Source organism: Oncorhynchus keta, chromosome 20 (genome assembly GCF_023373465.1).
Source record: "Oncorhynchus keta strain PuntledgeMale-10-30-2019 chromosome 20, Oket_V2, whole genome shotgun sequence".
NCBI classification, from domain to species: Eukaryota; Metazoa; Chordata; class Actinopteri; order Salmoniformes; family Salmonidae; genus Oncorhynchus; species Oncorhynchus keta.
In genome coordinates this window covers 994,864-1,021,227 of record NC_068440.1, presented here as the reverse complement: position 1 = coordinate 1,021,227, position 26,364 = coordinate 994,864, and the positions used below count along the sequence as shown (strand labels likewise).

General features: G+C 44.6%; 1 protein-coding gene across 5 annotated transcripts in view; it reads left to right on the top strand.

Annotated features, from left to right (window-relative positions):
• The window catches only part of LOC118399115 (histone-lysine N-methyltransferase ASH1L-like), a 49,208-nt gene extending 25,265 nt beyond the window's left edge, over positions 1 to 23,943 (top strand). For 3 of the 5 annotated variants that reach the window (XM_052471876.1, XM_052471875.1, XM_052471874.1), the window contains exons 13-27: positions 2,351 to 2,459; positions 4,178 to 4,333; positions 4,871 to 4,941; positions 5,050 to 5,213; positions 6,293 to 6,445; positions 13,142 to 13,196; positions 13,518 to 13,650; positions 16,069 to 16,350; positions 16,663 to 16,749; positions 19,035 to 19,125; positions 19,845 to 19,983; positions 20,099 to 20,271; positions 20,386 to 20,552; positions 20,922 to 21,366; positions 21,513 to 23,943. In XM_052471876.1, coding sequence (XP_052327836.1) covers positions 2,351 to 2,459; positions 4,178 to 4,333; positions 4,871 to 4,941; positions 5,050 to 5,213; positions 6,293 to 6,445; positions 13,142 to 13,196; positions 13,518 to 13,650; positions 16,069 to 16,350; positions 16,663 to 16,749; positions 19,035 to 19,125; positions 19,845 to 19,983; positions 20,099 to 20,271; positions 20,386 to 20,552; positions 20,922 to 21,366; positions 21,513 to 21,604 — 2,317 coding nt within the window. In that variant the 3' untranslated portion in view covers positions 21,605 to 23,943. The remainder of the gene's footprint in view (positions 1 to 2,350; positions 2,460 to 4,177; positions 4,334 to 4,870; positions 4,942 to 5,049; positions 5,214 to 6,292; positions 6,446 to 13,141; positions 13,197 to 13,517; positions 13,651 to 16,068; positions 16,351 to 16,662; positions 16,750 to 19,034; positions 19,126 to 19,844; positions 19,984 to 20,098; positions 20,272 to 20,385; positions 20,553 to 20,921; positions 21,367 to 21,512) is intronic. The other 2 variants (XM_052471877.1, XM_052471878.1) reach the window with 2 other exon arrangements.
• Positions 23,944 to 26,364: the final 2,421 nt, after the last annotated feature.

Sequence of the window (26,364 nt, the reverse complement as noted above, 5' to 3'; positions counted from 1 at the left end):
TGGGCCTCGAATAAGACATTCTACAGGGATAGAGCATTTCCAGCGTGAAGCCAGTCCTCCATCTTGTCATAGAATAGCGATTATACGACGTGTATTAGTGCCCCTAGACAATGTGCTGAAAATGCTTTTTGTCCTCCCAGAAAGAGTACATGCCCTATGCTCTGACTGCCCTATGCTCTGACTGCCCTATGCTCTGACTGTGCCCTATGCTCTGACTGTGCCCTATGCTCTGACTGTGCCCTATGCTCTGACTGCCCTATGCTCTGACTGCCCTATGCTCTGACTGCCCTATGCTCTGACTGCCCTATGCTCTGACTGTGCCCTATGCTCTGACTGTGCCCTATGCTCTGACTGTGCCCTATGCTCTGACTGCCCTATGCTCTGACTGCCCTATGCTCTGACTGTGCCCTATGCTCTGACTGCCCTATGCTCTGACTGCCCTATGCTCTGACTGTGCCCTATGCTCTGACTGTGCCCTATGCTCTGACTGTGCCCTATGCTCTGACTGCCCTATGCTCTGACTGCCCTATGCTCTGACTGTGCCCTATGCTCTGACTGTGCCCTATGCTCTGACTGCCCTATGCTCTGACTGTGCCCTATGCTCTGACTGTGCCCTATGCTCTGACTGTGCCCTATGCTCTGACTGTGCCCTATGCTCTGACTGTGCCCTATGCTCTGACTGTGCCCTATGCTCTGACTGTGCCCTATGCTCTGACTGCCCTATGCTCTGACTGTGCCCTATGCTCTGACTGTGCCCTATGCTCTGACTGCCCTATGCTCTGACTGTGCCCTATGCTCTGACTGTGCCCTATGCTCTGACTGCCCTATGCTCTGACTGTGCCCTATGCTCTGACTGTGCCCTATGCTCTAACTGTGCCCTATGCTCTGACTGCCCTATGCTCTGACTGTGCCCTATGCTCTGACTGTGCCCTATGCTCTGACTGTGCCCTATGCTCTGACTGTGCCCTATACTCTGACTGTGCCCTATGCTTTGGCTGTGCCCTATGCTCTGACTGTGCCCTATGCTCTGACTGTGCCCTATGTTCTGACTGTGCCCTATACTCTGACTGTGTCCTATGCTCTGGCTGTGCCCTATGCTCTGACTGTGCCCTATGCTCTGACTGTGCCCTATGCTCTGACTGTGCCCTATGCTCTGACTGTGCCCTATGCTCTGACTGTGCCCTATGTTCTGACTGTGCCCTATGCTCTGACTGTGCCCTATGTTCTGACTGTGCCCTATACTCTGGCTGTGCCCTATGCTGTGCCCTGCTCTGACTGCTGTGCCCTATGCTCTGACTGTGCCCTAGGCTCTGACTGTGCTCTATGCTCTGACTGTGCCCTATGCTCTGACTGCCCTATGCTCTGGCTGTGCCCTATGCTTTGGCTGTGCCCTATGCTCTGACTGTGCCCTATGCTCTGACTGTGCCCTATGCCCTGACTGCCCTATGCTTTGGCTGTGCCCTATGCTTTGGCTGTGCCCTATGCTCTGACTGTGCCCTATGCTCTGACTGTGCCCTATGTTCTGGCTGTGCCCTATGCTCTGACTGTGCCCTATGCTCTGACTGTGCCCTATGCTTTGGCTGTGCCCTATGCTTTGGCTGTGCCCTATGCTCTGACTGTGCCCTATGCTCTGACTGTGCCCTATGCTCTGACTGTGCCCTATGCTCTGACTGTGCCCTATGTTCTGACTGTGCCCTATGCTCTGACTGTGCCATATGCTTTGGCTGTGCCCTATGCTTTGGCTGTGCCCTATGCTCTGACTGTGCCCTATGCTCTGACTGTGCCCTATGCTCTGACTGTGCCCTATGCTCTGACTGTGCCCTAGGCTCAAGTTCAAATCAAAGTATATTTGTCACATGCGCCGAATAGACCTTACAGTGAAATGCTTACTTACAGGCTCTAACCAATAGTTCAAAAAAGGTATTAGGTGAACAATAGGTAGGTAAAGAAATAAAAACAACAGTAAAAAGACAGTGAAAATTAACAGTAGCGAGGCTACATACAGACACCGGTTAGTCAGGCTCATTGAGGTAGTATGTACATGTAGATATGGTTAAAGTGACTATGCATATATGATGAACATAGAGTAGCAGTAGCGTAAAAAATAGGGGTTGGGAGGTGGTGGGACACAATGCAGATAGCTGGTTGGTCGGCCCAATTGAGGTAGCATGTACATGAATGTATAGTTAAAGTGACTATGCATATATGCTAAAAGGAGAGTAGCAGCGGCGTAAAAAGAGGGGTGGGGGGGGCACACAATGCAAATAGTCCGGGTAGCCATTTCATAGCCTGCCTGGGCAAATCTGAGTTCTCCCTCACTCTTCTTTCCTCGTGCCTGTTGCTCCTGCAGGTCGGTGAATGGAGTGTACAGGATTGGCCTCTTTGCCCTCAAGGACATGAGCAGTGGCACGGAGCTCACCTACGACTACAACTTCCACTCCTTCAACACCGAAGAGCAGGTGGGTGTGGCGGCACATCAACCATTTTCCCTGATCCACTCCCAGTTACAGCCCCAATTTAGCCTTGTTCCAGATCTGTTTGTGCCGCGGCAAAAAATGTATCTGGTTTGTTTTAGCATCCAAGAGCCCACACTCCACTGGGTTTGGGTTTCGATCTCAATTTTTCCCACACCGTTCCCTTTTCCTGTTTTTGGCACACACTTCACATTCCATTACCTGTGTCACCTCTTACCTTGAACTTCTCTCCCCTTACATTCTCCCACCTACTGCTGCTTACTTCTCTCTACTCCCCTCTCTCTACTCCCCTATCTCTACTCCTCTATCTCTACTCCCTTCTCTCTACTCCCCTCTCTCTACTCCCCTATCTCTACTCCCCTATCTCTACTCCCTTCTCTCTACTCTCCTCTCTCTACTCCCCTATCTCTACTCCCCTATCTCTACTCCCTTCTCTCTCCTCTCCTCTCTCTACTCCCCTATCTCTACTCCCTTCTCTCTACTCTCCTCTCTCTACTTCCTTCTCTCTACTCTCCTCTCTCTACTCGCCTCTGTCTACTCCCCTCTGTCTACTCCCCTCTCTCTACTCCCCTATCTCTACTCCCCTCTCTCTACTCCACTCTCTACTCCCCTCTCGCTCTCCCTCTCTCTCTCCTCCCCTCTCGCTCTCCCTCTCACTCTCTACTCCCCTCTCTCTACTCCCCTCTCGCTCTCCCTCCCTCTCTCTCCCTACTCCCCTCTCTCTCTACTCCCCCCTCTCTCTCTACTCCCCTCTCGCTCTCCCTCTCTCTCTCTCTCTCCCCTCTCTCTCTCTACTCCCCTCTCTCTACTCCCCTCTCTCTCCCTACTCCCCTCTCGCTCTCCCTCTCTCTCTCTACTCCCCTCTCTCTCTACTCCACCTTTCTCTCTACTCCCCTCTCTCTCTCCTCCCCGCTCTCTACTCCCATCTCTCCCTCTCTCTCTCTACTCTCCTCTCTCTCTCGCTTTCCCTCTCTCTACTCCCATCTCTCTCTGTCTTCCCTGCTCTCTACTCCCATCTCTCCCTCTCTCTCTCTACTCCCATCTCTTTCTCTCTACTCCCTTCTCTCTCGCTCTCCTCCCCTCTTTCTCTCTACTTCCTTCTCTCTCGCTCTCCTCCCCTCTCTCTCTCTACTCCCATCTCTTTCTCTCTACTCCCTTCTCCCTCGCTCTCCTCCCCTCTCTACTCCCCTCTCTATCATCCCCTCTCTCTACTCCCCTCTCGCTCTCTCTCCTCCCCTCTCTCTCTACTCCCCTCGCTCTCTCTATACTCCTCTCTCTCTCTCTCTCTCTCTCTCTCTCTCTCTCTCTCTCTCTCTCTCTCTCTCTCTCTCTCTCTCTCTCTCTCTCTCTCTTACTCCCCTCTCTTTCTCTACTCCCCTCTCTCTCTATACTCCCCTCTCTTTCTCTACTCCTCTCTCTCTCTCTCTGTACCCCCCCCTCTCTCTCAACTCCCCTCTCTTTCTCTACTCCCCTCTCTTTCTCTACTCCCCTCGCTCTCTCTCTTTACTCCGCTCTCTCTCTCTACTCCCCTCTCTCTATACTCCCCTCTCTTTCTCTACTCCCCTCTCTTTCTCTACTCCCCTCTCTTTCTCTACTCCCCTCGCTCTCTCTCTCTACTCCCCTCTCTCTCTCTACTCCCCTCTCTCTCTATACTCCCCTCTCTTTCTCTACTCCCCTCTCTTTCGCTCTCACTCTCTCTACAGCAAGTGTGTAAATGTGGCTCAGAGGGCTGCCGGGGCATCATCGGAGGGAAAAGCCAGCGAATCAACGGGATGCCTGGAAAGACAGGCGGGGCACGGCGGCTGGGTCGACTCAAGGAGAAACGCAAGTCCAAGCACCAGCTGAAAAAACGAGTGCGTGTAAGGGAGAGAGACTAGAGGAAATGTTATATCAGGTGTCTTGCTACTGCCACTGCAATGGGTCTTTGATATTTACCGTCATCAAACGTTTTAACACAGCATTTTTATGGTGCCTAAAAGCAAAGACATTGTATTCTTGTCCTAAATCAGTCAATATTTTGCCATGTCTTTAGCTCTGTAACCTAGAGAACGGCTAAGTTTATTTTAAGGGGCACTGTGCATGTAGAACAGAGTGGTTCTTTGTTTCAAAGGAGCTTTTTGTGGGGTGGAAGGTTCGATAAAAAAAATGACATGGACTTGAATAGTGAGAGGGCTGGACTGAACAGCAGCATAGGATCAGTACTCCTTTATCTCTAACTATCCCCCTCTTCTCTTTTCCCAAGGAGGAGGATTCAAGTGACAGCAGCATAGGATCAGTACTCCTTTATCTCTAACTCTCCCCCTCTTCTCCTTTCCCAAGGAGGAGGATTCAAGTGACAGCAGCATAGGATCAGTACTCCTTTATCTCTAACTCTCCCCCTCTTCTCTTTTCCCAAGGAGGAGGATTCAAGTGACAGCAGCAAGTTTTATCCCCACCTTCTTATGAAACCCATGTCCAACAGAGAGAGGTACACACACAGCACACGTGCCAAACACACCCCATCCGCCCTTCACGCACACATACCCACGCAAACAGAACACACACACTCACCCCTCTCTCTCTCCCTGTGGCTCAGGAACTTTGTGCTGAAGCACTGTGTGTTCCTACTGAGGAACTGGGAGAAGATGAGGGAGAAGCAGGAGCTGTTGAAGAGGGAGGGCGAGAGGGAGGCCAGTGGCGGCCTGTCCATCTACACACGCTGGGGAGGAGTCATCCGCGACGATGGAAACATCAAGTCAGGTGTGTGTGTGTGTGTGTGTGTGTGTGTGTGTGTGTGTGTGTGTGTGCGTGTGTGTGTGTGTGTGTGTGTGTGTGTGTGTGTGTGTGTGTGTGTGTGTGTGTGTGTGAGGAGTCAAAGGTGTGTGAGACCCCACATGTGCAGGAAAACAGAACTAGAATGAATAGAATAATCATTCTATACTGAACAGAAATATGAACGTAACAGGTAAAGTGTTGGTCCCATGTTTCATGAGCTGAAATAAAAGATCCTTTGTGCAGTTTACATCCCGGTTAGTGAGCATATCTCCCTTGCCAAGATAATCCATCCACCTAACAGGTGTGGCATATCAAGAAGCTGATTAAACAGCATGATCATTACACAGGTGCACCTTGTACTGTTGACACACAACTCAATGCCACAGATGCCTCAAGTTGAGGGAGCATGTAATTGGCATGCTAACTGCAGGAATGTCCACCGGAGTGGTTGCCAGAGAATTGAATGTTCATTTCTCTACTATAAGCCACCTCCAACATTGTTTTTGAGAAATTGGCAGTACGTCCAACCGACCTCACAACCACAGAACACGTGTAACCACGCCAGCCCAGGACCTCCACATCAGGCTTCTTTACCTGTGGGCTCGTCTGAGACCAGCCACCCGGACAGCTGATGAAACTGAGGAGTATTTCTGTCTGTAATAAAGCCCTTTTGTGGGGTAACTCATTCTGATTGGCCCATGCCGAATCATGTGAAATCCAGAGATTAGGGCCGAATGAATGTATTTCAATTGGCTGATTTCCTTACAGTTCATATAACTGTGTAAAATTGTTGAAATTGTTGCGTTTATATTTTTGCTCAGTATATTTCTATATGCAGGAATGTGCCAGGGGTAAGTTTTCACAAAAGCTTTGTAGCGCTAAGATAATATTTCATCCTTTCCCTACAATAGACTTATGATGACGTTAGTGCTACAAAGCTTTTCGGAGAAACCCCAGTTAAATCCGGAATATGAATGCTGTTTTTTGTATGTGGTGTCGAGGGGAGTGTTTGTGATGGCTTGTCGACTCAATCGCCCTGTGCGTGTGTCCCTTTGTCTCCGCAGACGTGTTCCTGACACAGTTCTCGGCGCTGCAGACGTCCCGGTCGGTGCGCACGCGGAGGCTGGCGGCAGCCGAGGAGAACACGGAGGTCACCCGCACCGCCCGCCTGGCGCACATCTTCAAGGAGATCTGTGACATGATCACCAGCTACAAGGGTCAGTGACACACACACACCTTTATTTAACTAGGCAGGTCAAATTCTTATTTACACTGACGGGATATAATATTAGCACAATTAATTGGCCTACACTACAAATTGAACAACATTTTTAACACGTCTGATTTGTACATAATACATTTAGTGACCATACCATAATCATTTTGATCTGATCAGGCTAAATAAAATCACCATGTCTCAATTTAAAAAAAAAAAAAAAAAATGTTTAGTCTATTTTTCCGTGCGTTGATTGGTGGGGGAAAACAGGTCTACTAGCCTACTGTAGGCTACACTACTTTATTTACATCAACATTCGTTCAGATCCATTAGCTTGTATCAATGGTATCAAAAGAAAGGTAGATAAGGAAAATCTCTGTTTCAGGGATGAATGTACAGAGAGATATGCGTTCAATGCCAAGCCAGTGTGTCTTATTTGCAATGAAAATGTCGCTGTTTGCCAATAGTTAAATCTCAGAATTCATTATTAATCTAAGCATGAAACTTTCAAGTGGCCTTCCCGCCCCAGACGGTGGCCCGAAGCAGAAACATTGAAGCGTTAACTGCAAGCTCCACACACAGCTTTTTGGGCTGACATTCTGTCACTTAAACGGGTTCAATCTGCAGTTACAAGGAAGAGGGAAAACCGCTGTGGACATGGTGGAAAAACTTGAGGCCTTTACTATGAATTTTGAGTTGTTCGATTTGGGCTACTGCACTTCAGCACACTGGAGAAACGACAGGCATGGGACCAGGCCGCAGCATTGTCACACAGGTGAAGGAAGATTTCATCAAGCAGCTGAGGGACAACTTCTCAACCAGATTTGAAGACTACAGCATGTCTGCCCAAGGATATCATTGCGTTTGTACGTGATCCTCTCAAAGTCCGCCCAGGTGGAGAATACTCCTCCCTTGATAAGAAAACGATACCCTCGCTGGATGAGGCCGCAATTCAAACCCAAATCAGGGATGCGCTCAGTAGTAGTGCTGAGTCCTTGTGTGCGTTGTGGGTGGCATGCTCAGAGGAATACAGCACTATAAAGAAACGTACATTTTTTGGATCGATTTACACCTGCGAGTTCTCATTTTCCTCAATGAACGTAATATAGACTCACGACGGGAACCGGCTTTCACATAAGTCAATCGAGGACTGCCTGCGCATCAAAATCTCACCCGACATCCACAAGATCGTGTCCGAGGGGAGGACTGCCTGCTTCTATTAGGCCATATATTTTCTTATTCTGGAAGGTGCTGTTTAGCCTCATAGCCTACCTCAGCCATTTAAGGTATTTTATATTTTAAGACTTGGATGAAATAGACTCCAATTAAGCTCTCTTGTTGTTTGTTTGTAAAGTCAAATTAAAATGAAGATTATTGTTGAAGTGAATTACTCGACTGGTGTAGTTTTTCTCCATCTGTTGCTGTGAAACACTTGCATAACAAGTTAGCTACAGTACAAGTCAGAAGTTTGGACACACCTACTCTTCAAAGTTTTTTCTTTATTTTTACAATTTTTCTACATCGTAGAATAATAGTGATGACATCAAAACTATGAAATAACACATGGAATCATGTAGTAACCAAAAAAGTGTTAAACAAATCTAAATATATATATTTTTTTTTATTCTTCAAAGTAGCCACCCTTTGCCTTGATGACAGCTTTGCACACTCTTGACATTCTCTCAACCAGCTTCACCTGGAATGCTTTTCCAACAGTCTTGAAGGAATTCCCACTAGGGTTGCACATATCGGAATCGGACGACATTAGTCAAAAAAATGCCAACATCGGTATCGGCCCGATGTCTAGTTTAACGCCGATGTGCAAAACCAATGTCAAAGCTGACGTAAATACCTATATAACATAGGTTACATGACGTAATGGCGCCACGTAAAATTTTGCGCTACACATGCAACACAGCATTCCTAACCTAGCCCACAATGTCTGCTGTGTGGATCGAGCAGTCAACAAGTCGATCAGTCATTTGAAAGAGTAAGAACATTTCAGCGAGACAACTCAAAAGGCAAAATCCATTAACGCCAAGATAATGGAATTGATTGCCCTTGACAATCAACCATTCTCTATCATGGGTGATGTTGGCTTTCGTGACTGGCCGAGTACTGGTACACACGACCAAGTGCGATATTTTTCAGATGTTGCCCTACTGGCGTTACACAGTAATAGCGTCACTGCTATTTGCTTCACGACATACATACTACGGAATGCCGTTTGGGTCTTTGCGTGTCAAAAACGATACACGTCAAATAATACTATTTGACAATGAACACTATTTGACGCGCTATGTTCTGAAATTGCACATGCAAGCCAAGCGATACCACTACTATCGTAGCACTGTCAATGCTGCAAACAAGCAAACACTGGCCACGACAATGTGTTTACCATACCACGTTGGTAATAAAGCATTATTTGTTCGTCCGCAACTTCTGGGGTAGCTAACTACCTTTAGCTTGGTACCAAGCTAGCACCAATACAACCAGCCTGAAAATAATGACCAGTAGAAATTGCAGTCATTTTCATTCTTAGCAATGATTTAGGAATCCTTGTGAGTAAGTATTAGCTAGGTAACCACTTGTTGTTTGCCGATTGAAATTGAACTTCAGTTCATGAAAATAAATAGCTATCCAGTTACTTAACCCTGCTGTCCAAATCTAATGTTATAAGCAGCCAGCTAGCTTCGTCTGGCTAGTGAGGCTCCACCAAACCGGGTTATGTGTTGTGAAGCTAGCCACAATAAGGATTAGGCACAATAATGGACTTTGCGGTTTGCCTTCAAAATAAAAGTACATTTTTGAACGTGATGCAGAAGTTTACAATTGGTGGAATCATGCCATATTTAGACTAGATAATGTTAAACCAGGTTGGAATGTGAAGCAATGAAATGGGGTATCAGTCAACTCGGTGACACCTACAGAACACAACTCTGAAGAGTTTACGTAAATATTAGCGTTGTAGCTGTTATCGCGGGACTGTGACTGTGAAATCACCTCACCAATCAGCCTATTGTGTGTATTGACATTCATATGGCACTGTACAGCTTTACCTAAGGATTGGGGATCAATGAAATGGGGTATCAGTCTACTCAATACCCAAGATATTTATCAGACTCCAAAACATCCACGCAGTATTGTTTTTCCTCGGGAATAGTGTTCAATACACATAAGTTGACAATAAATGTGGCTCAATTCACAGTTGTTTCAGAGTCCAGCAACAAGAGCTACGACGTTAAAGTTCTCTGGGTGTCACTGAGTAGACCGATACCCCGTGTCATTGATCCAGAATCCATAGGTAAGGCCGTACAGTTAAGTAAGTATGCCCCCAATGCAATTTTAAAGTATAATATATCCAGTGTGATTTCAACAGATTTTTGTCAAATTAACAAACAAACATTCCAACCTCGTTTCGCATGATATATTAAATTATGGCATAATTCTACTATTTGTATTGATTTGCCTCACTGTCAATGACATACTTTTTATTTTGAAGGCTAACTGCTAAGTCTGCTATTGTGGCTAATCCATATTATGGCTAGCTTCACATAGAACATTGTTTGCATCCATGAGCTAGCTGGCATTTATTCATGACCAGCACTGAAGGTGCGCGAGACAACTTTATCAGCATCGTAGCATACGTATCGATGAATCATTGTGGCATATGAAATATGAGGGATAGTGTAATCAATGTGTAATAACTATGTAAAATGATTACGTGACGTGCAGTCATATTCAGGTCCTGATTGTTGACCAATCTATTTCACACATCAAATAGTGTATCTTTTTTGACACGCAAAGACCCAAAATGTGTTCCATAGAAATCCTGGATGAGAATGAAACGACTGAACAAATGAACAATGAGCAAGTAAGTGAAAGAAATAGGTTTTGATTTGACTGATAATGGGGACAAACGTTTTGGCCATTGTGTATGTGTGTGTGTGTGTGTGTAACCTTTATTTAATTAGGCAAGTCAGTTAAGAACAAATTCTTATTTACAATGAAGGCCTACACCGGCCAAACCCGGACGACGCTGGTCCAATTGTGCGCCGCCCTATGGGACTCCCAATCATGGCCGGATGTGATAGAGCCTGGATTCGAACCAGTGACTGTAGTGATGCCTCTTGCACTGAGATGCAGTGCCTTAGACCGCTGTGTCCGTGTGTGTGTGTTAACTATTTAACTGTACAAACAATGTCATACCGGTGCATCACTAGTTCCCGCATATGTTGAGCGCTTGTTGGCTGCATTTCCTTCACTCTGCGATCCAACTCATCCCTAACCATCTCAATTGGTTTGAGGTCAGGTGATTGTGGGGGCCAGGTCTTCTGATGATCACTCTCCTTCTTGGTCAAATAGCCCTTACACATCCTGGAGGAGTGTTGGGTCATTGTCCTGTTGAAAAACAAATGATAGTCCAACAAAGCGCAAACCAGATGGGATGGTGTATCGCTGCAGAATGCTGTGGTAGCCATGCTGGTTAAGTGTGCCTTGAATTCTAAATGAATCACTGACAGTATCACCAGCAAAGCACCATCACACCTCCTCCTCCATGCTTCACGGTGGGAACCACACATGCAGATATCATCCGTTCACCTACTCTGTTTCACAAAGACACAGCGGTTGGAACCAAAAATCCCAAATTTGGACTCATCAGACCAAAGGACAGGTTTCCACCGGTCTAATGTCCACTGCGCGTGTTTCTTGGCCCAAGCAAGTCACTTCTTCTTATCGGTGTCCTTTAGTAGTGGTTTCTTTGCAGCAGTTCAACCATGAAGGCCTGATTCACGCAGTCTCCTCTGAACAGTTGATGTTGAGATGTGTCTGTTACTTGAACTCTGTGAAGCATTTATGTGGGCTGCAATTTCTGAGGCTGGTAACTCTACTGAACTTGTGCTCTGCCGCAGAGGTAACTCTGGGTCTTCCTTTCCTGTGCCGGTCTTCATGAGAGCCAGTTTCATCATTGCGCTTGATGGTTTTTGCGACTGCTCTTGAAGAAACTTCAAAAGTTCTTGAAATTTTCCAGATTTACTGACCTTCATGTCTTAAAGTAATGATGGACTGTTGTTTCTCTTTGCTTATTTGAGCTGTTCTTGCCATAATATGGACTTGGTCTTTTACCAAATAGGGTGATTTTCTTTATGCTACCCCTACCTTGTCGCAACACAACTGATTGGCTCAAACGCATTAAGAAGGAAAGAAATTCCACAAATTAACTTTTAACAAGACACACCTGTTAATTGGAATGCATTCCAGGTGACTACCTCATGAAGCTGGTTGAGAGAATGCCAAGAGTGTGCAAAGCTGTCATCAAGGCAAAGGGTGGCTACTTTGAAGAATTTCAAATATATCATGATTTGTTTAACACTTCTGGTTACTACATGATTTCATATGTGTTTTTTCATGGTTTTGACGTCTTCTAAATCTTTTAGGGGGTGACTATTATTCTACAAATAAAAACCCTTAAACGAGTAGGTGTGTCCAAACTTTTGACTGGTACTGTATATTTTTTTCACCTCCTGTTAATTGCGCTGCATTTGCAGATTTACGTTTCAGCGGCTCCCTACAAAATGGCCCGCTGCCTGCTTTATTAGTTATTAGTCTCCTGCATTCTCTCTCCTCATGAATTAAGTTAATATGTAACTTTTGCATTATTTAGGTTGTGTAACTTCCTTCTTGGAACATTGCATTTTGGAATTTTTGCATGTCGGGCCCGAGATTTTTTATTATCATTTTAAATGAAAAAAATATTAATCATTATTTTGGGGGGCTTTTGTGAGGCCAAATAATATTGCTGGCGGCGCAGACTTGGCCCACGGGCCGCCAGTTGGGGAACCCAACTGTAAGGGATGGCAGAGCTTTGTGTGTACACGGGTGTGGGTGTGTGCAGCCTTCCCTGTAAACACCAACCACCCCTCCAGCATACTCACACTCTTGCGCACAGACTGAACTCCTTCCTGTAATGAACACGATAGGAGACAGAGAGCTGGTTTCAAGCACAGAGCGCAGCAGGTGTTTATTGGAAGGGACCTTGGGAGAAGGCAGGTAGCTGGGTCCAGGGGCAAGCAGAAGGTCATACACGGTGGGTCCAAGATGGCAACAGTACAGGCAGGGAATAGGCAAAAAGCGTTGAGTGAGGCAGGCAACAACTATCCTACACGGCAGGAGTGAAGGACGGGAAAAACCAGTGCTCTGAGAGAAGTGTGTCTCAAAACAAACAATACCTCACAGTGATGGGGTGCAAGGAACTGAACTAAATATTGTGGGATGATGACATGCAGGTGTGTGAACAAGTGATTAGAATTCCGGTGATTGGGATCTGGACAGTGAGCTGGAAAGTGATCAGCGTTCTGGGGATCTAAGTGTTTGGGAGTGTGAGTTGGGCGCAGACGTTACACTTCCCATGAACTTCCTAGTCTCTAAACATCCCTGGTGCCTTCAGAGAAACTGGGGTCAAATGGCAAAGACATGACAAAGTCAACACTTCTGTGTTACGCAACCCAGTCTCAACAGGACTCAGTCCATGTGCGTGTACTGACCACTACTACTGGCTTACCTGTTTGGCTTTTGCTTCTACAAACATCTGCTGTTGTCGATCTGATTCAAGTGTGCAGACTAATTTTTCCCTGAGTATATTTATGCACTATAAAGGTACTCTGCTGAAGATAATGAAACATCTCTCTTTCCATAGACTCAGCTGGTCAGACCCTTGCTGCTCCACTAGTAAACCTACCCTCAAGAAAGCGGTATGTTTTTGCTTGTTTGTTTGTGTGTGCATGCTAGCTCTTTCACCGATGTTTACTGTATGTAGGTGTGTTGTGCAACGCTTTGTGTGTTATCCAACACCCTCAGTGTTCTTATCGCTTCTTGCAACCACTACGATCATGTTTGGATTCATGAGACAAGAGGCACAGTTTTGACTTTCACCCCATGACTCGCGTGTGTGTGTGTGTGTGTGTGTGTGTGTGTGTGTGTGTGTGTGTGTGTGTGTGTGTGTGTGTGTGTGTGTGTGTGTGTGTGTGTGTGTGTGTGTGTGTGTGTGTGTGTGTGTGTGTGTGTGACCCCAGGAACACGCAGTACTATGAGAAGGTGTCAGACCCGCTGGACCTGAGTACCATTGAGAAGCAAATCACCACAGGGCACTACAAGACCGTGGAGGCATTTGACACTGACATGCTCAAAGTGTTCCGCAACGCAGAGGTGGGTCTCCCTCAACCCTCCTCCTTATTGGATATACACAGCCACTGTTCCTTTACACACACACCTAAACACAGAGGACTGCTTTTTACACACAGAGGACTCTTTTTTTACACACACACACCTAAACACAGAGGACTCTTTTTTACACACACACCTAAACACAGAGGACTGTTTTTTACACACACACCTAAACACAGAGGACTGCTTTTTACACACAGAGGACTCTTTTTTACACACACACCTAAACACAGAGGACTGTTTTTTACACACACACCTAAACACAGAGGACTGCTTTTTACACACACACCTAAACACAGAGGACTGCTTTTTACACACAGAGGACTCTTTTTTACACACACACCTACACACAGAGGACTGTTTTTTACACACACACCTAAACACAGAGGACTGCTTTTTACACACAGAGGACTCTTTTTTTACACACACACCTACACACAGAGGACTGCTTTTTACACACACACCTAAACACAGAGGACTGCTTTTTACACACAGAGGACTCTTTTTTTACACACACACCTACACACAGAGGACTGCTTTTTACACACAGAGGACTCTTTTTTTACACACACACCTACACACAGAGGACTGCTTTTTACACACAGAGGACTCTTTTTTACACACACACCTAAACACAGAGGACTGTTTTTTACACACACACCTAAACACAGAGGACTGTTTTTTACACACAGAGGACTCTTTTTTACACACACCTACACACAGAGGACTGTTTTTTACACACACACCTACACACAGAGGACTCTTTTTTACACACACACCTAAACACAGAGGACTCTTTTTTACACACACACCTAAACACAGAGGACTGTTTTTTACACACACACCTAAACACAGAGGACTGCTTTTTACACACAGAGGACTCTTTTTTACACACACACCTAAACACAGAGGACTGTTTTTTACACACACACCTAAACACAGAGGACTGTTTTTTACACACACACCTAAACACAGAGGACTGCTTTTTACACACACACCTAAACACAGAGGACTGCTTTTTACACACAGAGGACTCTTTTTTACACACACACCTACACACAGAGGACTGTTTTTTACACACACACCTAAACACAGAGGACTGCTTTTTACACACAGAGGACTCTTTTTTACACACACACCTACACACAGAGGACTGTTTTTTACACACACACCTACACACAGAGGACTCTTTTTTACACACACACACCTAAACACAGAGGACTGTTTTTTACACACACACCTAAACACAGAGGACTGTTTTTTTTACACACAGAGGACTCTTTTTTTACACACACACCTAAACACAGAGGACTGTTTTTTTTACACACAGAGGACTCTTTTTTTTCACACACACCTACACACAGAGGACTGTTTTTACACACACACCTAAACACAGAGGACTGTTTTTTTTACACACAGAGGACTCTTTTTTTACACACACACCTACACACAGAGGACTGTTTTTTACACACACACCTAAACACAGAGGACTGTTTTTTACACACACACCTAAACACAGAGGACTGTTTTTTTACACACAGAGGACTCTTTTTTTACACACACACCTACACACAGAGGACTGTTTTTTACACACACACCTACACACAGAGGACTCTTTTTTACACACACACCTACACACAGAGGACTCTTATTTACACACACACCTAAACACAGAGGACTGTTTTTTACACACACACCTACACACAGAGGACTCTTTTTTACACACACACCTAAACACAGAGGACTGTTTTTTACACACACACCTACACACAGAGGACTCTTTTTTACACACACACCTACACACAGAGGACTCTTATTTACATTTGTGTTGTGTGGAGGCTGTGTGAGTGCCACTCAAATCCTTTGAAGGGTAGTCAACCCTATAGACAGGTGGGTTATTTAGCAACAAAATCCAATGTGTGCACAACCATGGATCAAAACAGGCGCGTTTGGCTTTAGAATCAAAGGATTGTTGACAACATGTAAACTATATTTCCTCTCCAAATCATTATTGGAAATATACATACATTTGTACAATGAGCACTTGTCTCCCAAATACACCATTACAGTTGGTGGTTAGCTAGCTACCAGATTTTAGCCATATTAGCATCGATGTGATGAGTCAAAATGCCTCAAAAGAAGACACGGTATCAATAACAAGAAACAACAAGCTGAAACGAGCCACGATTCCCCACATGGCAGCTTCTTGCCATTGTTGCTATCTGTCTGAAAATGTATCATTTTGCAGGGGTTTAGAATTCTAAGTGGGATTCTGGAAGCCTGGTCGAACTTGTTTAGGTTGCTGTGGCGTAAACTGGTCTTTTACTTCACTTTACAAAACACAAACTGTATTTTCCAAATTCTCAACGTCATTGCCCTATGCTCCCTCCATCCTAGCAGAAATACTACGGGCGGAAGTCGTCAGTAGGGAGGGACGTGTGCCGGCTGAGGAAAGCCTACTACGGCGCGCGCCACGAAGCCGCTGTCCAGATTGACGAAATCGTCGGAGAAACAGCCAGCGAAGCGGACAGTTCGGATTCGCTGGAGCGAGACCACGCCCATCATCACCACCACCACGGAGGGGGCTGGCCAGGCTCTCACGACAAGGACGATGACATCATCCGCTGCATCTGCGGCATGTACAAGGACGAGGGCCTGATGATCCAGTGTGAGAAGTGCATGGTGAGAGAGCGTGGGACACAGCCTAACATTGCAGGCTCCGAGTTCAACCTGTTGTTGAATGTTAGCCTAACTGAATATGGATATAACTGAATATCAGTTCCTTACTGAATCCATGAGGCAATGTACAGTTTGGATTCCAAATACCTGCCTGTTGATTCTGAGTGACTGGTGAGTGTTCCTGTCAGTTGAAGCAATGTTTTTGAGAGCACGAGTTGATTGTGGGAAAGATGACTAAGTGTGGTAGTCTAATATATTGTTAGCGTTAGTTTTGGCTGTGATTGTAGTGTAAACGGTGATGCGTCTGTCTCTCAGGTGTGGCAGCACTTCGACTGCATGCGGCTGGAGGCGGAGGTGGAACACTACCTGTGTGAGCAGTGCGACCCCCGACCTGTGGACAGGGTGAGTGTTGTCCCCCTTAACCTAATCTCAATCACACCCCATGGTCTATAGGAACCAGAAGTTGGAACCGGTTCAGGGAACAGAAAACAAAAATTTTGGGAGGGGGTGGGGGGCAGAATCAGAACTGGGAACGAAAGCGATCTATACTATTCCGGAACATAACCGTTATTTTAAAAGCATGGGATCTGGTTAATAATGTTATTTTACGTTCCGGGCATTTTCCAGTCCCACCAAAAATGAAACAAAGCACCTATGCAAAGCCCTCAATCTTTCCTACTGTGTGTGTGTAGGCTACCAGCTCCTCCCTCACCGGAGCATAGACTACTGTAGCCTACTGACGTTACAAGCGTGATTCTGAAATTAGGGAGAGACATTTTTAATTAGAGATGAACCTTTTCAATGATAGTTAAGGATACTATAGTTATCACATTTCACATTGGATTTATTAACTACAAAAAGGTAAGATGTGTTTTTATTTCTGGTGCCTCTGCACACACACATGTTAGCTAGCTAACTAGCTCTGGTCCAACAATTAAGCCAACTCTCGGAAGGCCAAAGACATTCAACGTTCCTTCATAAAAGCCACTCCTGCGTAGGTATAATTCTGAGAGGCCTGATTCAGATAATACAAGTCATAACAAGATGCCCAGCACTTCAAGCCAAGCCTCTTCCTCCACCCTCTCTTGCTCCCCACCCTTGTCTGTCCAATGTGTGTTAACAGCTATAGCTCGCTCACTCCATAGCAAGCTGCTCTATCTGCACTGATTGGTGAAGTAATTCAATGTCGAGCTAAATGTTTGAAAAATATATATGATTTGGTTTAAAAAGGAACGGAAAGGAATGATGTAAACCGTAAGTTTATTTTTGTGTTCAAACCGGTTCTAACTTTATTTTGCTGGTCAGAACAGTGGAATGAAACAAAATTATTCAGAACGAAATAATTGGAAAATTATTTCCATTCCAACCCCTCAAAGAAACTGGAAGGTCACAGGTGGGTTATCAGACGATGGGTGTTTCTCAATATGCATACTACTATTCTCCACACTCATGTTCGAGTGCATTCTTTGTGGACGCTCTCTTGAGTGCGTTCTTGTGAGGACGAGTGTGGATAAAATATCACATTTGAGAAGCACTCGCACTCCCCCTACTGTATTATGTCACGCTTCACCTCCCCCATTCACTGAACGTAATAACCTGCACTAGCCAGCTAGTTTAACAGGCAACAACTACCTAAAGATAATGTTATGCAAGGTCATGTCTTCATGGTTAGCTAGTTACCAATTCTTTGTGGCTAGCTAGCTATCCAGTTTGCTCTATTGACTTACAATGGGCGTGCGATCTACACACACTAAAGTGGGTATTGTAGGCAGGTAAACATGCCAAAATGAGTACTGTATGTATTTATTAATGTATCAAGATAAAATATTGCAATCAGGCAACATATGAGATGTGAATGGGCAACATTTCATTCCAAAGTCTGAGTTTATTTTCTCCTCTTGAGCTCAAATAATGTCCGCCATTCATTTCAATAAACTTTTGCGCCTCAAACTTTGATTTGGAACTCATTCTCCTACCCTCCTGTGCATCCATTTGCGTGCTCGTAGCACGGTAGTATGCATATTGTGAAACAGCCCATGAGAAATGTGTTCAGTCAGTGACGAAAAAGGTGATATGCACATCCCAAAACTAAGATAATCAAGTCACATTTTTTTTTTTACGTGCATTTAACCATCAAAACACACTTTACAGAAAGTGTAAATAAAGGGGCAATATGCAGTTGAAACTAACAAAGCGTCACCCTGCCACTGATTTGGAAAACAGTGGAGGGACGGGGGTGTACAACCAATCTCAAATGTATACACAGAGCTATGGATTCAAGGACTGGCCATCCATGGTATCAAATGTACAGTTTTAACCATGTTTTGAGGCTACACAGTATTTGTTTACAATTACATTGCTTACCAACAATGGAGTAAGACAATCTTATATTTTGGTTTCTGATAGGGAATGACAGATGAACTAAGCTCATAAGGCATTTCATAAGTTATATTCTTCAAGAATCAATGGTGATAAATAATCAGCAATTTACAAGTCCAAAAATGGATGTACCAATCGCAGATTGCTCCTTGTGAAATGTATCAGGGAATAGGGTGCCATTTGGGACATAGCCATTGTTGTTTCAGATACTCCACTCCTTACAGGTGGTTATTTCAAAGGAATGCTTTGTCTTTTGTTTCATCTTCTTGTTTGATCTGATGTCATATCCTGTCCCGTTGGTGCTCCAGGAGGTGCCAATGCTGCCCCAGCCCAGCTACGCCCAGTCTGGCTCAATCTACTACATCTGTCTGCTGCGAGACGAACTGCTGCTGCACCAAGGTATGGAAGGGGACTATAACCATGGCACCATATGCCCTATATAGTGCACTACTTTTGAACAGGGCCCTGCTCAGAAGTATAGGGCTCTGGTCAAAAGTAGTGCATTATATAGGTAATAGCATGCCATTTCGGACGTAACCCCATGTTTGAGGCCACATCAATGTTGTAGTGAGTTTTTGTGTCAGTTGCACAGCTTGCCACGTGGAATAATTGTTGTATAGCAACTTGGGGTGTGATAAATGTTCCTTGTACCGGCTTCCCGAGTTGTGCAGCACTCTATAAGTCTCTATATCACAGTGTTGCGCCATCACTACAGCCTGGGGTTCGATCGTAGGCTGTATCACAACCGGCCGTGACCCAGCGTCGTCCGTGTTTGGCGAGGCTTTTGCCTGGGGGGGGGGCTTTACTTGGCCCATCGCCCTCTAGCGACTCCTTGTGGTGGGCCGGGGGCCTGCAGGCTAACTTCGGTCGTCAGTTGAACAGTGTTTCCTCCGACACATTGGTGCAGCTGGCTTCCGGATAAAGCGAGCGAGTGTTAAGAAGTGCGGCTTGGTCGGTCATGTTTCAGAGCACGCATGACTCAACCTTTCCCGAGCCCGTTGGGGAGTTGCAGCGATGAGACAAGATCGTAATCCCGAAATTGGGGAGAAAAAAAGGGTCATTAAAAAAAAAATGTATATATAAAAATCATGATAATGTTATGTAACCTGTCTGACCAGGTGACTGTGTGTACCTGATGAGGGACAGCAGACGCACCCCAGAGGGCCAGCCAGTCAGGCAGTCCTACCGTCTCCTGTCCCATGTCAACAGAGACAAGCTAGACATCTTCCGCATCGAGAAACTCTGGAAGAGTGAAAAGTAAGGGAGGGGGAAAAGGGAACGCCCCATTGAGCCAGCGCTGAGCAACTTCAGCGATTTCATTGCTGTATTTTTGCCTGACACGCTCTTGTCTCTTTGTGTGGGTGCCCTGTAGGGGTGAGAGGTTTGCCTTTGGCCATCATTACTTCAGGCCCCACGAGACGCACCACTCGCCCTCGCGCCGCTTCTACCACAACGAGCTGTTCCGTGTGCCACTCTACGAGATCATCCCTCTGGAGGCCGTGGTCGGGACCTGCTGCGTCCTCGATCTCTACACCTACTGCAAAGGTGAGACTCATGCACGCACACACACACACTTTGTAAGGGAGTTCAAAACAAACACACTGAGCTAACACACATAATTACCTAACCTGACTTGTGGTGCGTTTGTTTTTTTATCAGGACGGCCGAAAGGAGTAAAGGAGCAGGACGTGTACATCTGCGACTACCGCCTGGACAAGTCGGCGCACCTCTTCTACAAGATCCACCGCAACCGCTTCCCCGTGTGCACTAAGCCCTACGCCTTCAACCACTTCCCCAAGAGGCTGGCCCCCAAGAGAGACTTCTCAGTAAGAGGGTCCAAGAGGAGGGGTGGGGGTTGTTTGTATTGAAGTGTCCGTATTTAGTTTTAGTGAGGCTAGTTTGATGAGGTAGTATTGATATACGGTTCCGTTATGGGCTTGAATTAAGTGCAACTAGAGAAGTGTATCAAAGTTGTTTTGTCAAAGAGGTTGATTGGGCACCAGTGACGACTGATATGTGCCCACCATTCTTTTCGTGGGTGTTTTTGCAAACCGTTAGTTATCCTAAGAAAGAAGATTGGGGTCCAGCTTTATACACAGTAAAACAAATTGTTAATAATCCCAAAAATGAAGTTCTGTATGAGCAACTTGTAAGTCAAATTAAAGAGCCTTTGTTCCTTTCCAACCTCGCCACAGCCGCACTACGTTCCTGACAACTACAAGAGGAACGGGGGGCGTTCGGCCTGGAAGAGCGAGCGGCCCAAAGGAGTTGGAGGGGCCTGTGAGGACGACGCTTCCCCATGCGACCAGGGTGACGACTTCCGTCCGGAGAGTGACAACCGAAGAGTGGTGGAGGGGGACATGGACACTGCCCATGAAGAACCCACACTCCCTACCGCTGCCCAACCCACGCGACCAGATGGGCCAAGGGATGGAGAAGAGGAGGAGGCCGGGCAGGAGGTAGAGGAGCATAGGGAGCTGGAGGAAGGTACGGCAGAGAGAGGAGTTGACGTGCTGGAGCTCTTCCCCTCCATGTCTTCCTCACCCCTCCATCACTCCGGACTGGGCAGGAGGGAGGCGCAAAGGGATCGGCTAAACAAGATTCTGCTGGATCTGCTACACAGAACACCCAATAAGAACGGTGAGCAGGCAATGAGGAAACGGGTATTACGAGAGAGGGGTGGTTTGATGAAGAATGGAAACTGTTGAGTTGATGAAGGGGAAATATCAGACAGTTAACTGAATGTGTCATTGGTGTTTGGTAACTTCTCTCTCTTCTTCCAACAGCCATAGATGTCACTTATCTTCTAGAGGAGGGGTCAGGGCGGCGATTACGTAGACGGACACTTGGATTCGGAGACTTTGTGGGTAGAAAATGATGTTGCCACTTACCTGGCAAGCACATTCCCCTTTCATTTACTTGGGAGAGGTGGGGGGAAAATGGAAAAGAGGGAAGACGACATTTACAAAGAGACGGTCACCACAAAGTGAAAAGGTTGGTCCCCTTCTCTGGCACCCCTTCAGGTGGTGTCCCCTCTTCCCCAACCTTTCATCTCAAGTGATGAAACAACTCAACAAATAAATGGTTTGAAGCAGTGCACTCAGCAGTCGTGATCATTGATAACGGTTTTGTAGGGGACCCAAGGACTTCTCAGGAGGGTGGACCCAGACTTATTGAAGTACGATGCAAATGCATATTTTATTTTTAATTTTTTTACATAGGAAAATGTACCCCATGCACTTAAAAATGCACATTGAACATATATTCATCAAAGACAGCCCTGTTACTTGGGACAGAGAGACAATTACATAGGTGTCACACTATCCATACATGGCTCATCAGTGCAACCTTGAGTCAATTATTTTTGATGAGCAAAATAAAGGAACAAAGTGGTACTGAACATGGCTGTGGCATGCAGCCACAGACTCATATTGACTTCGATTTTTTAAACAACATCAAATGGGAATGAGAACACTGGAGACTGGCGCACCCTAGTGGGACTAAGTGGTGATGACAAACTAAACGTAGGGTTAATGTACCAGGACTATCCTCAGAGGCTATGCAGTGTACAGTAAGCATACACTGTTGACGATGAACTAGGAGAGAAGCAGCAGGAACGAGGTTGGTCAACTGCACTTTGGTACCATGGATATTGTTGGCGCTCTATAATGTATCAACGAGACACACTAACACACAGTATTGGATGATCCAGTCTGAAAAGCAACTTAATAAGTATATTATCTTATATATATATTTATATATATATATATATATATATATATATAGGAACAGAGAAGGAAGGACGGGAGAATGGCTGGTGGTCTTTGGGAAGATGGAGTGTGCGCTTTTGGTCAGTCAAGTGTCTTGTTTGGTTTGTGAGGCAGTCCACTTCACCCCTCTTTCTGAAGTACCTGATTCACCAGCTTAACTAAGTCAGGTGGCGGAACACTGGCTCTTACTGTAACGCCTTAGAGCGCCGTGATCCCTGACTGCCTTGCGTGAGTGTGTGCGTATGTGTATGCACATTTATGTGTCAGTAATCTGCCAGAATTCTTGAAGAAAAAAAGAAAGAAATTAAGGGCTTGATGGCAATTAACATTTTATGGGAAATTATGGAAACATAAAATGTATCGTGATGGTCATATTTTCATATATTCTGGGAGGGGTATTTGTTGGGAGGGAGGAATTCTAGCTGTACATTTTATTCTTCAAATGTGTTCTGGTTGCCATGGAGAATACCTTTAAATAATTTGTGTGATTTGATGAGATTTCTTTTTTCCAAACACTTCTGTTTAAAATGGGACTTTGACCGAAATGTCCTATCAAGATGGACTGACAGACCGAGAGAGTAAAGAAACTGACAGAAAGAGGACAGAAAGTTGTACAGTGCCAAGTTATGTATATACAGACTGGGATTATGTGAGAAGTGTCTCCAAAAGCAATATCTTGATAACAGATTTTGTGTATTATTGTATTGTACAGAACTCAGACCCATATGTATTATTATAATGATTGTCTGCCATTTGTATTACTATAATCGAGACACTTAAGCTTGAAGGAGAAAGAAGAGGTGTTTTTGTCCAGTAAAATGTACCACAACTGTCCTAAATGAATGACATAAGACTTTTAACTGAATTTTTGTTCCCTAAAAATGAAATTCATCTATGTACTGCATGAGCGAGAAGAATGTCAAACGAACTTCATAAAAGGCATTGGGACATAAGTGACTCTGAAATGACATCTGTCGCTGTAATAATTAATATCAATAATTTTACTTTTGAGGAGAAAATATGCTCCTTGTTTTTGCTGCAAAGTGTTGAACACTAAAAAAACAAACCAACATAAAAATGTTATGATATTATGAAAGATGACAGAAACAAAAGTATAACTGTCAGCTAAATATGTTCTTCCTTTTTGGTTCTGTTTTTGTGATAGCAGTCATAAATATGATGCTTGTGCTTGTAGGCTATTTGTGTGTTTTGTGTGAGTTGTTTAGTTATTTTTAGACAATCACAAAATAAGATGCAAGCATTGTAAATGGGCAGACTGGCAGACATTTTGTGATGTGTACAGTTTGTCAACTTCTTCCACTCGTTAAAAGTTTGTAATTATGATTCTAAAGTCATGAAAATGCTGTTGGTTTTTACTTTTTGTTTTATATTCTATTTGGTTTTTTTTTGTTTGTTTTTTAAATAAAAAGCACTACATTATTGTGAATGTTTATTTTGCCTTGACTTTTTGATCATGTTTAAAAGAATTGTTCAATTGTGTTCGGGATTTCCTTAATATAATTCAGGTGAATTTATAAACAAAGTTGGAAGTTTACATACACCTTAGCCAAATACATTTACACTCAGATTTTCACAATTCCTGAAATGTAATCCTGGTACAAATTCCCAGTCTTAGGTCAGTTAGGAACACCACTTTATTTTAAGAATGTGAAATGTCAGAATAATAGTAGAGAGAATGATTTATTTCAGCTTTTATTAATTTCATCACATTCCCAGTGGGTCAGAAGTTTACATACACTCAATGAGTATTTGGTAGCATTGCCTTTCAATTGTTTAACTTGGGTCCAACGTTTCAGGTAGCCTTCCACAAGCTTCCCACAATAAGTTGGGTGAATTTTGTCCCATTCCTCCTGACAGAGCAGGTGTAACTGAGTCAGGTTTGTAGGCCTCCTTGCTCGCACACGCTTTTTCAGTTCTGCCCACAAATGTTCTATAGGATTGAGGTCAGGGCTTTGTGATGGCCACTCCAATACCTTGACTTTGTTGTCCTTAAGCCATTTTGCCACAACTTTGGAAGTATGCTTGGGGTCATTGTCCATTTGGAAGATCCATTTGCGACCAAGCTTTCACTTCCTGACTGATGTCTTGAGATGTTGCTTCAATATATCCACATAATTTTCCTACCTCATGATGCCATCTATTTTGTGAAGTGCACCAGTCCCACCTGCATCAAAGCACCCCCCCAACATGATGCTGCCATCCCCGTGCTTCACGGTTGGGATGGTGTACTTCGGCTTGCAAGCCTCCCCCTTTTTCCTCCAAACATAACGATGGTCATTATGGCCAAACAGCTCTATTTTTGTTTCATCAGACCAGAGGACATTTCTCCAAAAAGTACCATCGTTGTTCCCATGTGCAGTTGCTAACCGTATTCTGGCTTTTTTATGGCGGTTTTGGAGCAGTGGCTTCTTCCTTGGTGAGGGACCTTTCAGGTTATGTTGATATAGGACTCGTTTTTACTGTGGATAGAGATACTTTTGTACCTGTTTCCTCCAGCACTTTTCGCACCAAAGTACGTTAATCTCTAGGAGACAGAGTGGTATGGCGGCTGCGTGGTCCAATGGTGTTTATACTTGTGTACTATTGTTTGTGCAGATGAACATGGTACCTTCATGCATTTGGAAATGGCTCCCAATGATGAACCAGAATTGTGGAGGTCTACAATTATTTTTCTGAGGTTTTGGCTGATTTCTTTTGATTTCCCCGCGATGGCAAGCAGAGGGACTGCGTTTGAAGTTAGGCCTTGAAATACATCCACAGGTACACCTCCAATTGACTCAAATGATGTCAGTTAGCCTATCAGAAGCTTCTAAAGCCATGACATCATTTTCTGGAATTTTCCAATCTGTTTAATTAAATGCAGTCAATTTAGTGTATGTAAACTTCTGACCCACTGGAATTGTGATACAGTGATTTATAAGTGAATAATCTGTAAACAATTTTTGGAAAAATTATGTCATGCACAAAGTAGATGTCCTTACCGACTTACCAAAACTACAGTTGAACAAGAAATTTGTGGAGTGGTTGAAAAACTAGTTTTAATTACTCCAAACTAAGTGTATGTAAACTTCCGACTTCAACTGTAATTTAATTATAGATTTCAGCAGGTACTTGCACACAAACCATACAAATGAGAAGGTCTCAATTAAAATCCATACTCAAAAGTCTACAAAGTCCCAGTGCAAAGTTAGTCACTCGCTCCTTGGAGCAATAGCACCTCGACAAATAGATCTCCATGCCGTCCTATTCTGGGCCAGGTCCCGGGCGGATGTGGCCAGGTCCAAGGTTGTGCAGGTCGTCCTCCAACTGGTTAGATCACATTGGGCCACATTTATAAACATTGTGTGCGCACAAAATATGCCCCAACACATGCGCGCGCCAGTTTTCACGCAAAAGTTGGCATTTATAAAAACTGAACTTGACTTGAGAATGCGTTAATCTTCCCGCAAACGTTAGACCATATGTACACACATTTTCTATTGCATTACAAGGCAAAGGTAGCCTAGTAGTCTTGTGCAAATGGGGAACATATCATGACATATCATAACAAAAGAGGTAGCTAAATATAACAAGATGTACGCATTTGCTCTTAGTGAGAAGAGCGAAAATCTATTTTCTTTGCGTTCTAAAATAAGATTATTTCATTTCCATAATCATTGAATAATAAATTCCTCATATTTTCTGGGTGTGATGTTTTCATACTCATGAAATAGCAAATAGGCCTACAAATCAGGATTGGACCCACTTCACGGTAGTGAATAGGCTAGATAAACTACCGGTATTTTGCTCTATGCGATCCACTGTTCACCTTTTCCATTAACGTTTGTAGGCTATGTCTCAATCAGTG